The sequence below is a fragment of the Oncorhynchus tshawytscha genome, linkage group LG10 (assembly GCF_018296145.1).
Source record: "Oncorhynchus tshawytscha isolate Ot180627B linkage group LG10, Otsh_v2.0, whole genome shotgun sequence".
Classification (NCBI taxonomy): Eukaryota; Metazoa; Chordata; class Actinopteri; order Salmoniformes; family Salmonidae; genus Oncorhynchus; species Oncorhynchus tshawytscha.
In genome coordinates this window covers 66,305,448-66,323,438 of record NC_056438.1, presented here as the reverse complement: position 1 = coordinate 66,323,438, position 17,991 = coordinate 66,305,448, and the positions used below count along the sequence as shown (strand labels likewise).

General features: G+C 42.6%; 2 protein-coding genes across 3 annotated transcripts in view; one reads left to right on the top strand and one right to left on the bottom strand.

Moving 5' to 3' along the window:
- Positions 1-11,616, bottom strand: part of si:ch1073-82l19.1 (protein zyg-11 homolog) — a 35,271-nt gene extending 23,655 nt beyond the window's left edge. Inside the window, exons 1-5 of one of the 2 annotated variants that reach the window (XM_024435982.2) lie at positions 11,298-11,616; positions 10,582-10,750; positions 9,530-10,341; positions 9,189-9,332; positions 8,852-9,028 (exon numbers count right to left, since the gene is read on the bottom strand). In XM_024435982.2, the coding sequence (XP_024291750.1) occupies positions 8,852-9,028; positions 9,189-9,332; positions 9,530-10,341; positions 10,582-10,750; positions 11,298-11,300 (1,305 nt within the window). In that variant the 5' untranslated portion in view covers positions 11,301-11,616. The remainder of the gene's footprint in view (positions 1-8,851; positions 9,029-9,188; positions 9,333-9,529; positions 10,342-10,581; positions 10,751-11,297) is intronic. The other variant, XM_024435981.2, reaches the window with a different exon arrangement.
- The window catches only part of tada1 (transcriptional adaptor 1), a 31,360-nt gene continuing 24,059 nt past the window's right edge, over positions 10,691-17,991 (top strand). Inside the window, exon 1 of the mRNA XM_024435985.2 lies at positions 10,691-10,834. Coding sequence (XP_024291753.1) covers positions 10,824-10,834 — 11 coding nt within the window. The 5' untranslated portion in view covers positions 10,691-10,823. The remainder of the gene's footprint in view (positions 10,835-17,991) is intronic.

Genomic DNA, 17,991 nt, shown 5'->3' with positions numbered 1-17,991 from the left:
GGACCAGGATGTCTTGCTCCCAGGCAGACTAAATAACTTTTTTGCCCGCTTTGAGGACAACACAGTGCCACTGACACGGCCTGCAACGAAAACATGCGGCCTCTCCTTCACTGCAGCCGAGGTGAGGAAAACATTTAAACGTGTTAACCCTCGCAAGGCTGCAGGCCCAGACGGCATCCCCAGCCGCGCCCTCAGAGCATGCGCAGACCAGCTGGCTGGTGTGTTTACGGAACATATTCAATCGATCCCTATACCAGTCTGCTGTTCCCACATGCTTCAAGAGGGCCACCATTGTTCCTGTTCCCAAGAAAGCTAAGGTAACTGAGCTAAACGACTACCGCCCCCGTAGCACTCACTTCCGTCATCATGAAGTGCTTTGAGAGACTAGTCAAGGACCATATCACCTCCACCCTACCTGACACCCTAGATCCACTCCAATTTGCTTACCGCCCAAATAGGTCCACAGACGATGCAATCTCAACCACACTGCACACTGCCCTAACCCATCTGGACAAGAGGAATACCTATGTGAGAATGCTGTTCATTGACTACAGCTCGGCATTTAACACCATAGTACCCTCCAAGCTCGTCATCAAGCTCGAGACCCTGGGTCTCGACCCCGCCCTGTGCAACTGGGTACTGGACTTCCTGACGGGCCGCCCCCAGGTGGTGAAGGTAGGCAACAACATGTCCACCCCGCTGATCCTCAACACTGGGGCCCCACAAGGGTGCATTCTGAGCCCTCTCCTGTACTCCCTGTTCACCCATGACTGCGTGGCCACGCACGCCTCCAACTCAATCATCAAGTTTGCGGACGACACAACAGTGGTAGGCTTGATTACCAACAACAACGAGACGGCCTACAGGGAGGAGGTGAGGGCCCTCGGAGTGTGGTGTCAGGAAAATAACCTCACACTCAACGTCAACAAAACTAAGGAGATGATTGTGGACTTCAGGAAACAGCAGAGGGAACACCCCCCTATCCACATCGATGGAACAGTAGTGGAGAGGGTAGTAAGTTTTAAGTTCCTCGGCATACACAACACAGACACACTGAATTGGTCCACTCACACAGACAGCATCGTGAAGAAGGTGCAGCAGCGCCTCTTCAACCTCAGGAGGCTGAAGAAATTCGGCCTGTCACCAAAAGCACTCACAAACTTCTACAGCTGCACAATCGAGAGCATCCTGGCGGGCTGTATCACCGCCTGGTACGGCAACTGCTCCGCCCACAACCGTAAGGCTCTCCAGAGGGTAGTGAGGTCTGCACAACGCATCACCTGGGGCAAATTACCTGCCCTCCAGGACACCTACACCACCCGATGTTACAGGAAGGCCATAAAGATCATCAAGGACAACAACCACCCGAGCCAGTGCCTGTTCCCCCCGCTATCATCCAGAAGGCGAGGTCAGTACAGGTGCATCAAAGCTGGGACCGAGAGACTGAAAAACAGCTTCTATCTCAAGGCCAGATGACTGTTAAACAGCAACCACTAACACTGAGTGGCCGCTGCCAACACACGGACTCAACTCCAGCCACTTTAATAATGGGAAATGATGTAAAATATACCACTAGCCACTTTAAACAATGCTACCTAATATAATGTTTACATACCCTACATTATTCATCTCATATCTCGTATATACTGTACTCTATATCATCTACTGCATCCTTATGTAATTACATGTATCACTAGCCACTTTAACTATGCCACTTTGTTTACATACTCATCTCATATGTATATACTGTACTCGATACCATCTACTGTATCTTGCCTATGCTGCTCTGTACCATCACTCATTCATATATCTCTATGTACATATTCTTATCCCCTTACTGTGCATAAGACAGTAGTTTTGGAATTGTTAGTTAGATTACTTGTTGGTTATTACTGCATTGTCGGAACTAGAAGCACAAGCATTTCGCTACACTCGCATTAACATCTGCTAACCATGTGTATGTGACAAATAAATTTGATTTGATTTTGATTGTTCCTGTCTCTGTGTTAGTTGTCACCAGACAGGCTGTATTAGGTTTTCACGTTCCGTTTGTTGTTTTGTATTGATCGTGTTTTATTCTTCATTAAACATGTATCGAATTAACCACGCTGCATTTTGGTCCGACTCTTTCGACGGAGGAAAGCCGTTACAGCATGCAAAACTCGAGGGACTAACCATTTAGATTTTTGGGGGGTCTCTGTCTGTTCACTGAGATCTCATTGGCAAATGATATTTCTTAGGAACCTGTTTTCAGTTCCTACCACTTCCACTGGATGTCACCAGTCTTTGGAATTTGGTTGAGGTTATTCATTTGTGCAATGAAGAAGTAGGCCATCTAGCAACTGGGTAGCACTGTTGAGAGTGCGCAAAACGTGAAAAGTAGCGTTGGTTTGTTGTCTTCCTGTATTGAACAGATAGACCAGTCTACAATTTGATCGATTATTAACGTTTAAAAATACCTAAAGTTGTATTACAAAAGTAGTTTGAAATATTTTGGCAAAGTTTATAGGCAACTTTTGAAATATTTTGTAGTGACGTTGCGTTTTTTGGAAGCTGTTTTTTTCTGGATCAAACGCGTCAAATAAATGGACATTTGGATATACAGTAGGTAGCCTTTTTCCCCACCTGTATTTGTGGGTAGCTGTCAATTGCCTGTGAGCACGACGTTGGCATCATGTTTTAGTTTGGATGTTTATTGTTTTGTTGGCGACATCTTATAATAAAGAAGTATGTACGCTCACCATGCTGCGCTTTGGTCCGCTGTTTCCACCTTAGACGATCGTGACATAATTAACTATATTTTAGCAATTACATTTACTTTTGATACTTAAGTAGATTTAAAACCTAATACTTAGACTTTTACTCAAGTAGTATTTTACTGGGTGACTTTTACTTGAGTAATTTTTTATGAAGGCATCTTTACTTTTACACAAGTATCACAATTGGGTACTTTTTCCACCACTGTCGATAGACTATGTCTTTTCAGATTGCCAAGAAGTGCTATCTGCAGGGTTAGCTCCAGGTAAATATTGCAATTCTTCAGCCATTCCTGGACCTGTGACCAAAAACAAGCTACATATGGACAGTACCAAAACAAATTATGTAATGATTCTGCCTCTTTGCAGCAAAATCTGCAGAGCTGGGAAGGTTGTATCCCCCATATAAATAACATTCTGTTGGTTGCAAGAATTCTGTATAATGATTCAAATAAAAAATTCTACGTTTTGAATCCGGCGTCGTTTTGCGTATCAGTTCATAAACCATGTGCCATGGAATGGTTACGTTAAAAATCTCTTCCCAACTATTTTGCACAGCTGTCAATTTTTTGGTCCTTAAATGAAACTGGTATACTTTTTTGTTTATCACAATTTTATTTAACCAATTATGGTCTTTAATGCATGGGCGACAGACAGGTTCCTTACTTTTTCCCCCTTTCACTTTCCTCTTCCATTTTTGCGATAATGCTGCAATTAGTTGGTTGTAATTTTAGGCAGACATTTCCATTAGTTTTAGTTAGCTGCATGTATGACAACTCCACCAGTGGTATTTATGATATCATTTACGAAGATTATACTTTTTTTTTAATTATTTAAAAAAATTTTTTTTTATCAATTAGTATATTTGAGTTTAACCACAATATTTGTTGTATTACTTGTTCTGTCTTTTCTGGTGGATTAAATTGAAATTGCAAACAACTTTCTATGGCTTGCTTTAAAAATAGCGATATTTGGGAGATTATTTCCTTTTCAAATAACTGAAAGTGAAAGGTTGCAATCTGACCAAAGGGAAAAAGGCCTTTCTTGAACATAGGGTGAGACATTTTTATTAATCTACTAGAGAACCCATTTGGATTTAAGTATAACTTTTGTATAACTGAAACCTATAGTGAGAGGTCCAATACTTTAATATTTAATCATTTCTGCCCTCCAAATTCATAATCATGATATAAATAGGCCCGTTAAATTTTGTCTCGCTTGCAATTCCAAATAAAATGTTATATTTTTTCTCATATAATAAAAAAAATAGTTCGCTAGGTGTAAGCAGGACCTTAAGCAAATAGGTAAACTGGGATATGACTAAAGAGTTCATCAGGGTTATTTTTTACACATATAGAAAGGTATTTACCTTTCCATGGTAGCAAGATCTATTTTTGCTAACTTTCTATAAAAATGTATTGGAGTGAGATAATTTCTTTCTTTCAGGATATGTATACCGAGTATATCCATATATGCAATATAGTACACATAATTTGGTTGTAATCCAGAGAGGTTAGAAAAATAATCTGGCTGTGGAGGGATCCAAGTTGTGGATTTAAAAGAAAACATGAATCATCAGTGTACAATGACACCTTAGTTTTTACGCCCTGTACTTCTAATCCCTTGATATTATTTTTGGATCTGATTTTAATAGCGAACATATCGATGGCCATAATAAATAGATATGCCGATAGTGGATAACCTTGCTTTACTCCTCTTGGCAGTTTAAAACTTTCTGAGAAGTAGCCATTAATTACAATTTTACACCTAGGGTTACTATACATTATTTTAACCCATTTTATAAGAGACTCTCCAAAATTGAAATGTTCCAGGCATTTATACATAAACTCCAGTTGTACTTTATCAGAAGCCTTTTCAAAGTCCGCTATGAATAGCAGGCCTGCTTTCCCAGATTTTTCATAATATTATATTGTTTCCAGTACTTGCCTTATATTATCTCCAATGTATCGTCCATGTAAAAAACCTGTCCGATTAGAATGAATAATGTCAGACAATACCTTTTTTATTTCTATGCGCTATACATTTTGCTAGAATTTTTGCATCACACCATTGAGGTTTAAGGGGCCTCCAATTCTTTATATTTCCCACTTGTACCCTGTTTCAGTAATAATGGAATCAGACCTTGTTGAGTGTCTGATAATCTACAATTTACATAGGAGTGGTTAAAACATGCTAATAACGGTCCTCTGAGTATATAAAAAAATTGGTATGCCATCCAGTGCTGGAGTTTTCCTGGACTTAAAGGCTTTAATTACATCAAGAAGTTCCTCCTCTGTATTTTCACCTTCACATGTGTCTTTCTGTATGGCTGTTCATTTTACATTATTTATAGAAACAAATCTATAGAATTAGCTTCGGTTAGAGGAGATGGAGGAGACTGAAACGAAAACATATGCTGAAAGTATTTTGCCTCCTCTTTCAAAATATAATTTGGTGAATCATAGGTGACTGTCATTTGTAACAAGTTTCAGTAAACTCTTTTTGGTAGCAATTCTATGTTGAAGATTTTACTCGTTTTTTATTATCTATGCATAGTCACTTTACCCCTACCTATATGTACAAATTACCTCGACTAACCTGTACTCCCTCACATTGACTCATTACCGGTACTCCCTGTATTTAGCCTAATTATTGTTATTTTATTGTGTAACTTAATATTTTTTTTACTTTATTTAGTAAATATTTCCTTAACTCTATTTTCTTAACTGCATTGTTGGTTAAGGGCTTGTAAGTAAGCATTTCACAGCAAGGTCTACACCTGCTGTATTCGGGGCATGTGACAAATACAATTTGATTTGATAATCAAAAAGACATGCTTCTTCCCTTGCAAACTCAACATGGCTTTATGATTCTGTCTTTAGTCATTTACAGAACTGTTGTCTGTATGCCTCTGTTACCAACTCGTAAGCCCAAAGGAAAGCAGCTTTAACAGTGTCATAATCTGAACTCTGGTCAAGAAATAAAGCGGCATACACTTGCGGAGCTTTTCCCAAAATAACACATTGGAGGAGCAGTGACCAAATATCTCACAGCCATTTTAGGGATGTGGCAATCCGCTCAAACAGAGTAAAATACACATCCACCTCCTTCTCGTTGAAAGGCGGTACAAGTCGGCTGTTTCGACCAAGATCAAACTCTGTTGAGGGGGCAGGATGGTCTGACTGGATTTGGAGTGCTTCCAGATCCATCTCCCTTTGTCCCACTGCCAGCTCCATCTCTTTTAATCAAATGGCATGCACACGTTGTTCTTGTTCTAGTCTGGTTGCACATTCTCGTTGTTTGGCTGCACGCTCATTTTGTCTTTCCCTGTGCCCCAACTCTAATTTCTGTTGTTCAAGCTCAAATTTTTGCTCCTACTTTGTCATTAGTTCTAACTGCCTTAGTTGCACCTCTATGGGATGTACTCTACTACCCGTAGCACCCTTTTCATCAGCCTCTCTCTCAGAGAGGATTTCCTCCACCAAAGCAGTACCGATAAACTCTGACTACTACTTTTGGACTGTCAGATTCGGCTTTGTACATTTATCTAGCATCTCCCATGTAGGGTTTTCCACAAATGCTTCCAGCTTAAAGTCCATGGCTTTATGTTTATTTTACAAGCCTGTGTGATTATACAACTATCAAAATGATTCCACCAATCTTATAACTCCTCTGGCTAGAAACCCTACCACAAAAGTGTATTTTGAACACTCAAATATCTGGGCACAGCACATACTCATGGGAAACAAGGTCCCGGATGAGCCCCCATTTTGTTATGTTCCCCAGCAAGAAAACCAAATAATGTTGCTCAAACTGAAGGGGGAACTAACAAAGAGTCACTGACAACAACCAAAACAAAACAGGTGGGGTTTTAGGAGGGGCTCTAAAAGACACTCATGGGGGTGTCCAATGAAAGTTGACTACTGTAGCAACAACAACTGGAACCTAAAAGACACCCCCCCACCCCCCGTGGTAGCATCTGGGCCAAATAGCATCTGGCCCAGCACAGGTGAAACACCTTCCCACTATTGAGTTGGCAACCAGCCCAGGAATAACACATACTGACTAATGAAGTGATACCAATTGTTGCGCCCTACGTGCTAACAAGCTATACGTGCTAAAAGTCCAACCTCAAAACATAAATGGAAAAACCCAAACCTGTAACAACAAAACAATGTAAATCACAAGCAATACAACAAGAAACAACTAGTGGGGACGAGTGCATTCAGAAAGTATTTAGACAGAAAGTATTTAGACCCCTTGACTTTTTCCACATTTTGTGACGTTATAGCCTTATCCTAAAATGGATTTCATTAAATAGTTTCCTCAATCGACACACAATACACCATAAATGTGATATTTAAGTTTTTCATTTTGAATAAATTCGCTAAAATCTCTAAAAACCTGTTTTTGCTTTGTCATTGTGGGGTATGGTGTGTAGATTGATGAGGGAAAAAAACTATTTAAACAATTTTAGAATAAGGCTGTAACGTAACAACATTTGGAAAATATCAAGGGCTCTGTAGACTTTTCAAATGTACTGTACAGTCCATTGGATAAGGAACATTTCACAGTTCAGATAAATGAGAGTGGGGAGGGGGGGAGGGTCATTGAGCAGAGTTATTTGTTTAACTGTCTAATACTGGTGGGGACAAATGATTTCTGGGCTTTGGCAGGTTTTCTGTACATAAAATCTGTATCGTGGCCTGATGGCCAGCAGCATATCACCCTGCATCCCACTGCTGGCTTGCTTCTGAAGCTAAGCAGGGTTGGTCCTGGATGGGAGACCAAATGCTGCTGGAAGTGGTGTTGGAGGGCCAGTAGGCCGCACCGTTTCATCTGGTTTAAAAAAAATATCCCAATGCCCCAGGGCAGTGATTGGGGACATTGCTCTGTGTAGGGTGCTGTCTTTTGGATGAGACGTTAAACGGGTGTCCTGACACTTTGTGGTCGCTAAAAGATCCCATGGCACTTATTGTAAGAGTAGGGGTGTTAACCTCTGTGTCCTGGCTAAATTCCCAATCTGGCTCTCATACCATCACAGTCACCTAATCATCCCAAATGTACAATTGGCTCATTCATCTCCCCTCCTATAACTGTTCCCCATGTCATTGCTGTAAATGAGAATGTGTTCTCAAGTCAATTTATCTGGTAAAAAAAAGTCAGAGCTCGTAGGGTACTCCTGGTTGAGTGGGTATGTGAGCTCGGTGGCAATCCTTACTGCCGTCCGGTAGACAGTCTTACTTTATATTGTATTTGGCTTAGATTTTTTTTATGGGTACAGGAGAGAGAGTAGCCAACTCTGTGTGATAATTTGTGTTTTATGCTTTAAAATTAGCCCAGTATTTGTTATTTATTAGTTATTATTTTTTAAAGTAATTTTCTAATGGTTGGAGAATGGTTTGAGATTTCAGCGTCATGAGTAAGCCTTAAGGATTTCAGTGGTGGTTTAGAATGTTTTTAAATGTCCCTTAAAGAGACCTGTCCCTTACATTACTTTTGTATACTTTTTAGCCAGTAGTTCTGAAAGTAGCATTCACGAGCCAAAAGTGTAGATATGTGCACCACGTCATTGCTCTCTCCCTCTGCTGTGTGTGCATCATGCTAGCTGTTTCTCAAATGGAGAGAGGCTGAAGCTCATTGACTGGAACTCAAATTGCTAGGGGGCTGGCCTTGAGGTAATACAGTTATTCTGCTCATAGAACATGACAAAACATGCACAAAGAAAGGTCCATATATAAATGACTGGCCTGCATATAGCCCTGACATCAACCCCATCTAACACCTTTGGGATGAATTAGAACACTGACTGCACGCCAGGCCTAATCGTCCAACATCAGTACCCAACCTCACTAATGCCCTTTTGGCTGAATGGAAGCAAGTCCCCTCACCAATGTTCCAACATCTAGTAGAAAGTCTTCCCAGAAGAGTGAAGGCTGTTAAAGCAGCAAAGGGGGGACCAACTCCGTATTAATGCCCATGATGTTGGAATGAGATGTTCGATGAGCAGGTCTCCACATACTTTTGGTCATGTTGTGCATGTTAAAGTGTGTGTGTGTGTGTGTGTGTGTGTGAGTGTGTGTATGGGCCCGAACCTGTTGGTGGCTGGGGAAGCTTCTCATGGCTTCCAGCACCTGATGCACAACTGCGCTGAGCAGGGGGTGGGGCATGCCCACAGCCATGTCTTGATTGGTCAGGTTGAAGACGCAGGCTGAGGCCACCAGCTGGACATGGAGAGACTCTGAGTAGTTCTGCATCCCTCCCAACACCAGCTACAGGGAGGAGAGAAGGGTACCTACATTAGGACTTCATAACACATTCATGACCCATACATTGCACATGTATAAGCAGTACATAAGCTTTTTGTATAAATGCTTATGTCAACAACCACAATTTCAGCCATTTCATATGCAGACATATTCCGACCGTTACCTTCAGGATGTCTGGTCTGGTCTGGTCGTACATGTCGTTAGTCAGCTGGTAGAGATGGACCAGGGCCTCGCGTGTGAAACACTCTCTCTCTCTGTACCTCCTCAGAGATTCACAGATCTGCTTCTCATTGGCCTCGCCAGCCACCTGGAAGATAAACACAAGAAGATTATTCGTCAGTCACTTATTCCTCATTCTTCTGCACATATCTGATAGGCCTGGATAGGTCATAGCTGAAACTACTGCAGCTGTCTCAGATCCACCAAAGCAAGTAAATGACAGCAGGAAGTAGTTGGCATTTTTTGTAATGAACAATAAAATCCCCCCCCAGGTGGTCACCTCACCTTTAAGTTATTATTCCCAGACAGAACGTCACAGGAGCCAGCCCCAGTAGCCAGAAGCCCCAGGAACAAAAGCCCTCTCCTCCCCTCGACGAAGGCAGTGACCGCCCCTTCAGTCACCTTCTTCCTTCCAGACACATCCAGAGACACAAGTGCTGGGAGAATCCCAGAACCCCCCTCCAGAAGCAGCCTCACCGCTTCATCCCCCTCCCCCCCTTCGTCATTCTCTGCGGATGGTGGTGCAGAGACGAAGCGGTCGTCAGAGAGGTCCAGGTGCCTGAGGGCGTGGAGCTGGCTAAGGATGGAGATCACTCTGGCGGGTGACATGTCCAGCTGCCTCAGCCCGTGGGCAGTCAGGGATCTCAGGGTAAGCCGGCAACCCAGCAGGGCGCTCAGCTCCGTGACGGGGGTGCTGGAGATGTCCAGGACCTCTAGCTTTGGGAGAGTACAGATGTCCTCCAGGAAGGGGTCTGTGAGGTCTGTGTTGGCCAGGTTAAGTGTCCTCAGGCCCTGCAGAGAGCTGAAGCCTACCTGCTCTTCCTTCACCTCCAGGGACGTCCAGCCCAACTGGAGCCTACTCAGTGTGAGCCTCTGCAGGCTGGCTCTGCACTCCGGGTTGGAGGCCAGGCCTGAGAGGATGTGGGCACCAGTGAGGCCCCCAGGGACCCCAGAAGCATCCAGCTCCTGCAGCCGGTGAGGGCAGAGGGCCAGACGGAAGGCCTCTGCAGAGAGGGGGGAGGAGCGGACACAAGCTCTGCGCAGACGGAGTTGTTCACAGCTGCGGAAGATACCGACTGTTCTGTCGTTTAGCGTGCCTAGGGGATGAAAAAAGAAGAAGTGAAAACTTGAGGTAAGGCTAAAATGTAGATGAGAACAGTGATGACCGGGAGGTTGACACAACAATATCTTGTTTTAAAAAATTACGTAAAATCAAAACATTGAATAGAAATTCCCTTTTTTAAATCCATAGCAGGTTTGTTAACCATTACATTTATTTAATTCCATTTGTGTGTTTTGTTGTTGAACATTCTCTGCCGCCCTCCCTCCCTACTCACCCTGAGCAGCCATCTTGTGCAGTAGCTGATCCGCCATTTCCTGTGGGAGCAGTGGGGCCCAGCTGAGCCTCAGGGAGCCATCTGGTTGCGTCCTGCAGAGGGAGTCCAGGCTGAGACACACCTGGGCCAGACACAGCTCAGACAGGGCCACGGGACAGGACTCCTCAGCCTGCAGTCAAACACAGCTGGCTTTGGTTCTGCAGTGCATGACATTGCACCTGATGCAACCACATTTGACATGAATGGATACTTGGTATGTTTCATTTCCATTCAGCAATGATAAATGATTAGGCTTTTAGGTACCTTAATCTGTCACTCTATTTGAAGTGTTTTGTAAGCTAAATAGTTTTCAGAATAAACATTTTACTCAATCAATATTTGATAACTCAAAACTTGTAAAATGTGTAAATATATATATTTTCAACAAGTACTTAGTTATGGCTTTTCTCATGTCGAACAACGAGAGTACGTTCAGAGCCACTGACACTGTGAGTGACACGGTGGTATATGCGATTGCGACATGGCTTGTTTCTAAATTTAACCAGAATAGAGTAGTGGCGCATTAGTTAGTCCCTTTAAATCACCCTCTAATCCTACAGATTTCTTGACCAACCAAGTTGAACAAAAGCAAGGCTCTTGCTATTTTACTATTTGACAGAGACAGCAAGGCAATACGAAAAGGAACTGGGAAGGGGGAAGCCTAATAACTCACTCACCATTTTTCTTTTTAAATAGAAATATTTCCCATCACTTTGCAATATCAAATGACTTTGAGAACAAGCATTGTGGTTCAAATTGCAAGACTATCTTCTGTCGTGGATATGCACATGTATATTCCGTTCTTTTGACATTGGTAAAAAATCAAGCTATAAAGTACAGTGTCTAGTGCTAGTCAAATTACTGTTGAATGTTGATACAGCGACAGCAGTTGATCGATAGTTAACGGTGTGTAACTCCAAAGCTCCACGATGTAGAACCCATAGAAATAGTTGATCCGCGAGCCGTCGTACCCTCATACCACGTTGTAATTGGTCGGCAGAAGTCAAATGTCATCCAATGGCAACTTCTCTTTCAAGCAGGTGCTATTCCCCTATAATGTTCTACGATACATCATGATCGATTAAATGAAATTTGATTTGCATTCGATAATGAATGCACAATAATTTAGTCTTTAACATTTTAGTACATTTAACTTAGTTTGTATCAATCTTTGACATTTATGAAGAAGGGATTAGTAACTGGTTTTGCCACAAGGAGGGGCCACTGGCCTCGGGGAAAATATTAGCGGTAAACTACTGTTGATTCCCCTTCATGACTTTGCTGAAAGATGCTCCGTTGCTCCCAATACATAACTTCAAGAACTGTCTCTTTGTTGAAGATTTTAAATGAACAGTATTACATCTAGAAATACTCTCCAGCGTCCTTTAAATGTTTTGGGTTTAGAATATTATATCAAATAATTTAGATTTAAGTGTTCCAAGGTGGTTGGATGAATATATGCACTGGGTGGAGATGTCAGTTTACTATAATATCACTTCTCATAAAATAATTATGCAATAGATTTTTCTATGGCTCCTCTTAAACCCTTTGGTACTGTTCCCTTTACTTTCAGCTCCAGCAGCAGCAGTAGCCTAACCCCTAATTCAGCACATTAGCTCATGAGTTTTCCTCTCCAGGCCAGGGCTGGCTCATAAGGCCCACACTGTTGTTTTCCAGACTTAACTAGGCCATCAAATCAGCTGAGCTCTGAGCAGGAGGGCAGTATTAGGTCTATTACCAGGGGCCAAACAGACATATTGCCCCAAATTTGAGTCCTTCCTATTATGTCACACATTAAGTAGTCACATTTGGAGCAGGCAGACACATAAGCCACTCCCAAGTGACAAAGCTGGCTCCATAAAAGTAATGGTTTGGTGGGTGGGGGGGATTGGCAAAAAGAGAGAAAAATGATTTATCTATCTAGAATCTAGAATCATCTACAAATGCATGCCACACTTTGGTTGATGAGGGAGCAAACACAATACCTATGTTTAAGGACATGAGGACTGTGGAAAGATCTTGCTGACAACTGATATCCTCTGACGGACAGCTAATAGACGTCGAATAGACTAAATACCTGCTAAACTGCAGCCGAAACTGGTTTTAAGATTGAATACAGCTCTTTTCATGGCTCAAGTCTCGCTTTTATTTGTTATCCCTGGATTCGTTTTCTGTGCTCAGATTTGCTCTTGTGTGCTATTAAAATAAATTTCATTAAGCCTTTGCAAAGGCTTCTGTGTTTCACGTCTCACTGAAATATCATACCACGTTTTAGAGTTATTTGAATGAGGGAGGCAAATTCTTCCAGCTGCCTTTGATCCAGTGAGACTTTACAGCTCTCACTGGTTGACTATCAATCTAAAAACGTTATGTCTTGGTGGAGGAGTTACTTATCTCAACTGGCTCAGTTCAGACTCCAGACAGACATGAGCTCTATTAGCTAAATGGTTCTATTTTTATTCAGGGTTATTTTCTTCCCATCTGTATGGGTTTGCATCCCTGGTTAATATCATTAGCTGGTTGTGGGTGTGTTGTGACACGTTTGAGGACTGCGTTGGTAGGCATAGATAAATGGACCTCTATGGAGATTCCCAAGAGTGTATGTCTCTCTGAGCAATTGTCGTCACCAGGAACCTGGTGGTTGAAGGTTCCACACATTTTTTCCGAAAGTCTTCCGAGTTTAGCACCGTCATGGTGGTCAAAGACTCCTTTCACCCCTGATGATCCCACAGAGGACCACCAGCCGTCCCCAGAGCCAGGTTGTGGCCAGTGCCTGAGTGTGGTCTCCTCACTGGGGCCAAAGATCTCACCTTCTCCCTTCCAGCTCCTGCATTGGTGGCTCTCTTGTCGGAGGGCGGCAGGTGTGTGGCTAACTGACTATGTAAAGTTTGAGGGTTTATAGTGCAGACAGAGTGACGGGAAGTCTCAGGGTGGATCCACTGCGTGTGTTTTACATAAATGGCGGACGTGAGCATACACACACACGCACGCACACACACACACACACACACACACACACACACACACACACACACACACACACACACACACACACACACACACACACACACACACACACACACACACACACACACACACACACACACACAAACAAACAAACACAAATGTAACACAGTGATTTTAATAGTAGTGTAGGCAGGGGAATCTGAGCATTTTAACAGCTGCAGAAAGAGCTCTATGTGGTCAGTCCATCTCTCTCCACCACCCTCCTTCATACATAGTTACACACCTTTAAGAGAGGCCCCAGCGCCATCCAATGCAAATATTAGAGAATCTGTAAAGAATGTACCTCAGGCCTCCGGTGGAAAACTCTTTCTCTCTTCCCCACTGTACCATAACATAGCACACGGCCCACAAAAAGACTCAAGCCATGCAAATCAGTTGAGGGACAGAAAGTCTCATACTAATGAATGTACACTAGATCATATTAATTCTCAATCGGCTTATACATATAGACCTCTGACATCTTTCCTTTTCTCACATAAAGAGAATGACCTTGGATGACCTCTCTTAGCCGTCCTCTCCCTAGTTATCACCCTAGTTAAGCTGCTGAATTGTTACATTTTGCCCATTACAAGCAAAGTGTACAGAGTCAACTGTTCCAATAGGCTTTTAAGGTCTCAGTAATTGTTGCAATAGTTAGTGTGTGTGAACATGTTTAATTGGCTCAGTTTTAAAAACAAGCCTGTAAAACAGTAAAAAGAGTTATGTTTGGTTTATTCCAACTGGTTTCTTTATGTCACTTTTATATTAAACCCTGATGATTGGGCGTGTGCTGTTTAGTCTCTGGCTGTGGTGTATAGTAGTTATATATACTATGTATCAATGATTCTTGAGACCAACGTGATATCATAGGAAAATGTCATCTTGACATGTTTTAGCAAAAAGGTAAAATGTCACAGTAGCTGATGTTTTTCTTAATACAATGCAATCAATGGGAAAATATGTGTGTCACAGGGTTGACGTTTTTCTCAATACATTGCAGTTATTGGGAAAAGATAAGTGTCACAGGGTTGATGTATTTCTCAATACATTGGAGTCAATTGGAAAAGATTAGTGTCACAGGGTTGATCTCTTGTCTGTCTCTCTCTCACTCTCTTCTTTATCCCCCTCATTCTCTTTGTTTCACCCCCTTTCCCCCTCTTTCAGCCTCTCTGTCTCTCTCTCTCCATCGCTCTCTCCCCCTCCTTTACCTTCCTACACCTCCTCTCATCTCCCTCTCCCTCCTCTCTCCTTCCTCTCTCTCCTAGTCCCTCCTTCACCCTCTCCCCCTCTCTCTCCCCTTCCCTCACTCTCCCCCTTCTCTCTCTCCTTCCCCCTACATTCTCTCTACCTCCTTCTTTCCCTGACTCCCCCTCCTCTACTCTCTCTATCCCCTCTCTCTCTCCCTCCTCTCCCTCCCCATCCCTCCTTCACCCCTCTCTCTCTCTCACCCCTCTTTCCCCCTTCCTCACTCTCCCCCTTTTCTCTCTCTCCTACCCCCTCCATTCACTCTCCTCCTTCTTTCTCTGCCTCCCCCTGCTCTCATCTCTCTCTCCCTCACTCCCACAAACAGACAGACATACTCCAACAAACAACCACAGACATGCAGACAGACTTGCAGGCATATACAGACAGTTTCAAGTGAATAAGAATTCATTCAAGAATTTATAGCAAGGCTCTTAGTTTCTAGAACTGCAAGACCATTGTGTTCAATGAAGGTCAAAAATGCTTTTGGGTCTATTAACTTCAAAGTTCATATGCCGGGTTCCGCGGTCACAAATTATCTACAATTTGGGAAGATTAAACCTTTTTAAACCTTTGAAACCGCACATATGACCCCAATTAGGTCACTTTCTGTAAAATCTGAAATTTAATGTATGGCCCCTATGGACCTTCTTTAACAATGCAAATCTTTACATTAAGAATAGAACGTTCTAGAGGATGGAAGACAGTGTTTTTGTGTAACTGCAGGAAGAGAATAAAGGACCATGTTGAGGATTAATTAAGACACTTCCTGTTGCCACAGGAAGCTGAACCTAAACACAGGGCATCTCTATAAGGTCACGATTGGTTGTGTGCAAAGACGGTTAGGTAGCTCAATCGTAGGGGCGTCATGACGTTATGTGAGGGCTGTAGGTACTGCTTTTCTATAGAAGAACAGCCTTGTTCTCTGTGAGACCAAGTTTTCACTGTGAAGAGTTCATTTCAACTGGTCAGATGTAGGCTTGCATTCATTGGGAGTGTCTGTTGAACGATCCCATGAGTAAATTTTGTTTGTAGCTTCGAAAGCACATTAACTCAAGGTCGGGCTTCAAGTGGGGCCTACTTTTCTGTCATATAGTGAGGGGATGTATTAATTTTTCATTGGATGAAGATTAGGGTTATGCCAAGGGTTGAGGCCCTAACCGTAACCCTCGCTTCATCTCTAACTATCTTATACTAAACCTAACCGTAACCCTCACTTCATCTCTAACTCTAGCGTATGCTAAAAATAGCCTCATCCCTAACCCTCGCTTCATCTCTAACTCTAGCTGATAATAAACATAGCCCTAACACTAACCCTCGCTTCATCTCTAACTCTAGCTGATACTAAACGTAGCCCTAACACTAACCCTCGCTTCATCTCTAACTCTAGCTTATACTGAACCTAGCCCTAACCCTCGCTTCATCTCTAACTCTAGCTTATACTGAACCTAGCCCTAACCCTCGCTTCATCTCTAACTCTAGCTTATACTGAACCTAGCCCTAACCCTCGCTTCATCTCTAACTCTAGCTTATACTGAACCTAGCCCTAACCCTCTCTTCATCTCTAACTCTAGCTTATACTGAACCTAGCCCTAACCCTCGCTTCATGTCTAACTCTAGTTTATACTGAACCTAGCCCTAACCCTAACCGTAGACCTCGCTTCATCTCTAACTCTAGTTTATACTAAACGTAGCCCTAATCTTAACCCTCCTTTCATCTCTATCTCTAGCTATTAGTAAACCTAGCCTCAACCCTAACCCTCGCTTCATCTCTAACTCTAGCTTATACTAAACCTAGCCCTAACCCTCGATTCATCTCTAACTCTAGCTTATACTAGTCCTAGCCCTAACCCGTGCTTCATCTCTAACGCATACTAAACCTAGTCTCAACCCTAACCCTCGCTTCATCTCTAAATCTAGCTTATTCTAAACCTAGCCTCAACCCTAACCGTTGCTTCATCTCTAACTCTAGTTTATACTAAACCTAGCCCTAACCCTAACCCTTGCTTCATCTCTAACTCTATCTTATAATAAACCTAGCCCTAACCGTATCCCTAATCCTTGCTTAATTTCTAACTCCAGCTAATCCTAACCTAGCATTAAACCTAACCCTCGCTTCATCTCTAACTCTAGCTTATACTAAACCTAGCCCTAATCCTAACCCTCGCATCATCTCTAACTCTAGTTTATACTAAACCTAGCCTAACTCCTAACCCTCTCTTCATCTCTAACTATAGCTGATACTAAACCTAGCCTCAACCCTCGCTTAATCTGTAATTCTATTTAATACTAAACCTAGCCCTAACCCTCGCTTCATCTCTAACTCTAGCTTATACTTAAACTAGCCCTAACCCTCGCTTCATCTCTAACTCCAGTTTATACTAAACCTAGCCTCAACCCTCTCCCTAATCCTCATTTAATTTCTAACTCCAGCAAATTCTAAACCTAGCCCTAAACCTAACCCTCGCTTCATCTCTAACTCTAGCATATACTAAACCATCCTAACCCTCGCATCATCTCTAACTCTAGCTGATACTAAACCTAGCCTCAACCCTCGCTTCATCTCTAACTCTAGTATAAACTTAATCTAGTCCTAACCCTCGCTTCATCTCTAACTATCTTATACTAAACCTAGCCCTAACCCTAACCCTCGCTTCATCTCTAACTCTAGCTTATACTGAACCTAGCACTAACCCTCGCTTCAACTCTAGTTCATACTAAACCTAGCCCTAGCCCTAACCCCAAGCCTCGCTTCATCCCTACCTCTAGCGTATACTAAACCTAGCCTCAACCTTAACCCTCACTTCATCTCTGAATCTAGCTGATACGAAACCTAGCCCTAAACCTTCGCTTTTTCTCTAACTCTAGTTTATACTAAACCTAGCCCTAAACCTAACCCTCGCTTCATCTCTAACTCTAGCTTATACTAAACCTAGCCTGACCCTAACCCTCGCTTCATCTCTAACTCTAGCTTATACTAAACCTAGCCCTAACCCTAAAACTTGCTTCATCTCTAACTCTAGCTTGTACTAAACCTAGCCGCAACCCTAACCCTCGCTTCATCTTTAACTCTAGCTTATACTAAACCTAGCCTCAACCTCAACCCTCACTTCATCTCTAACT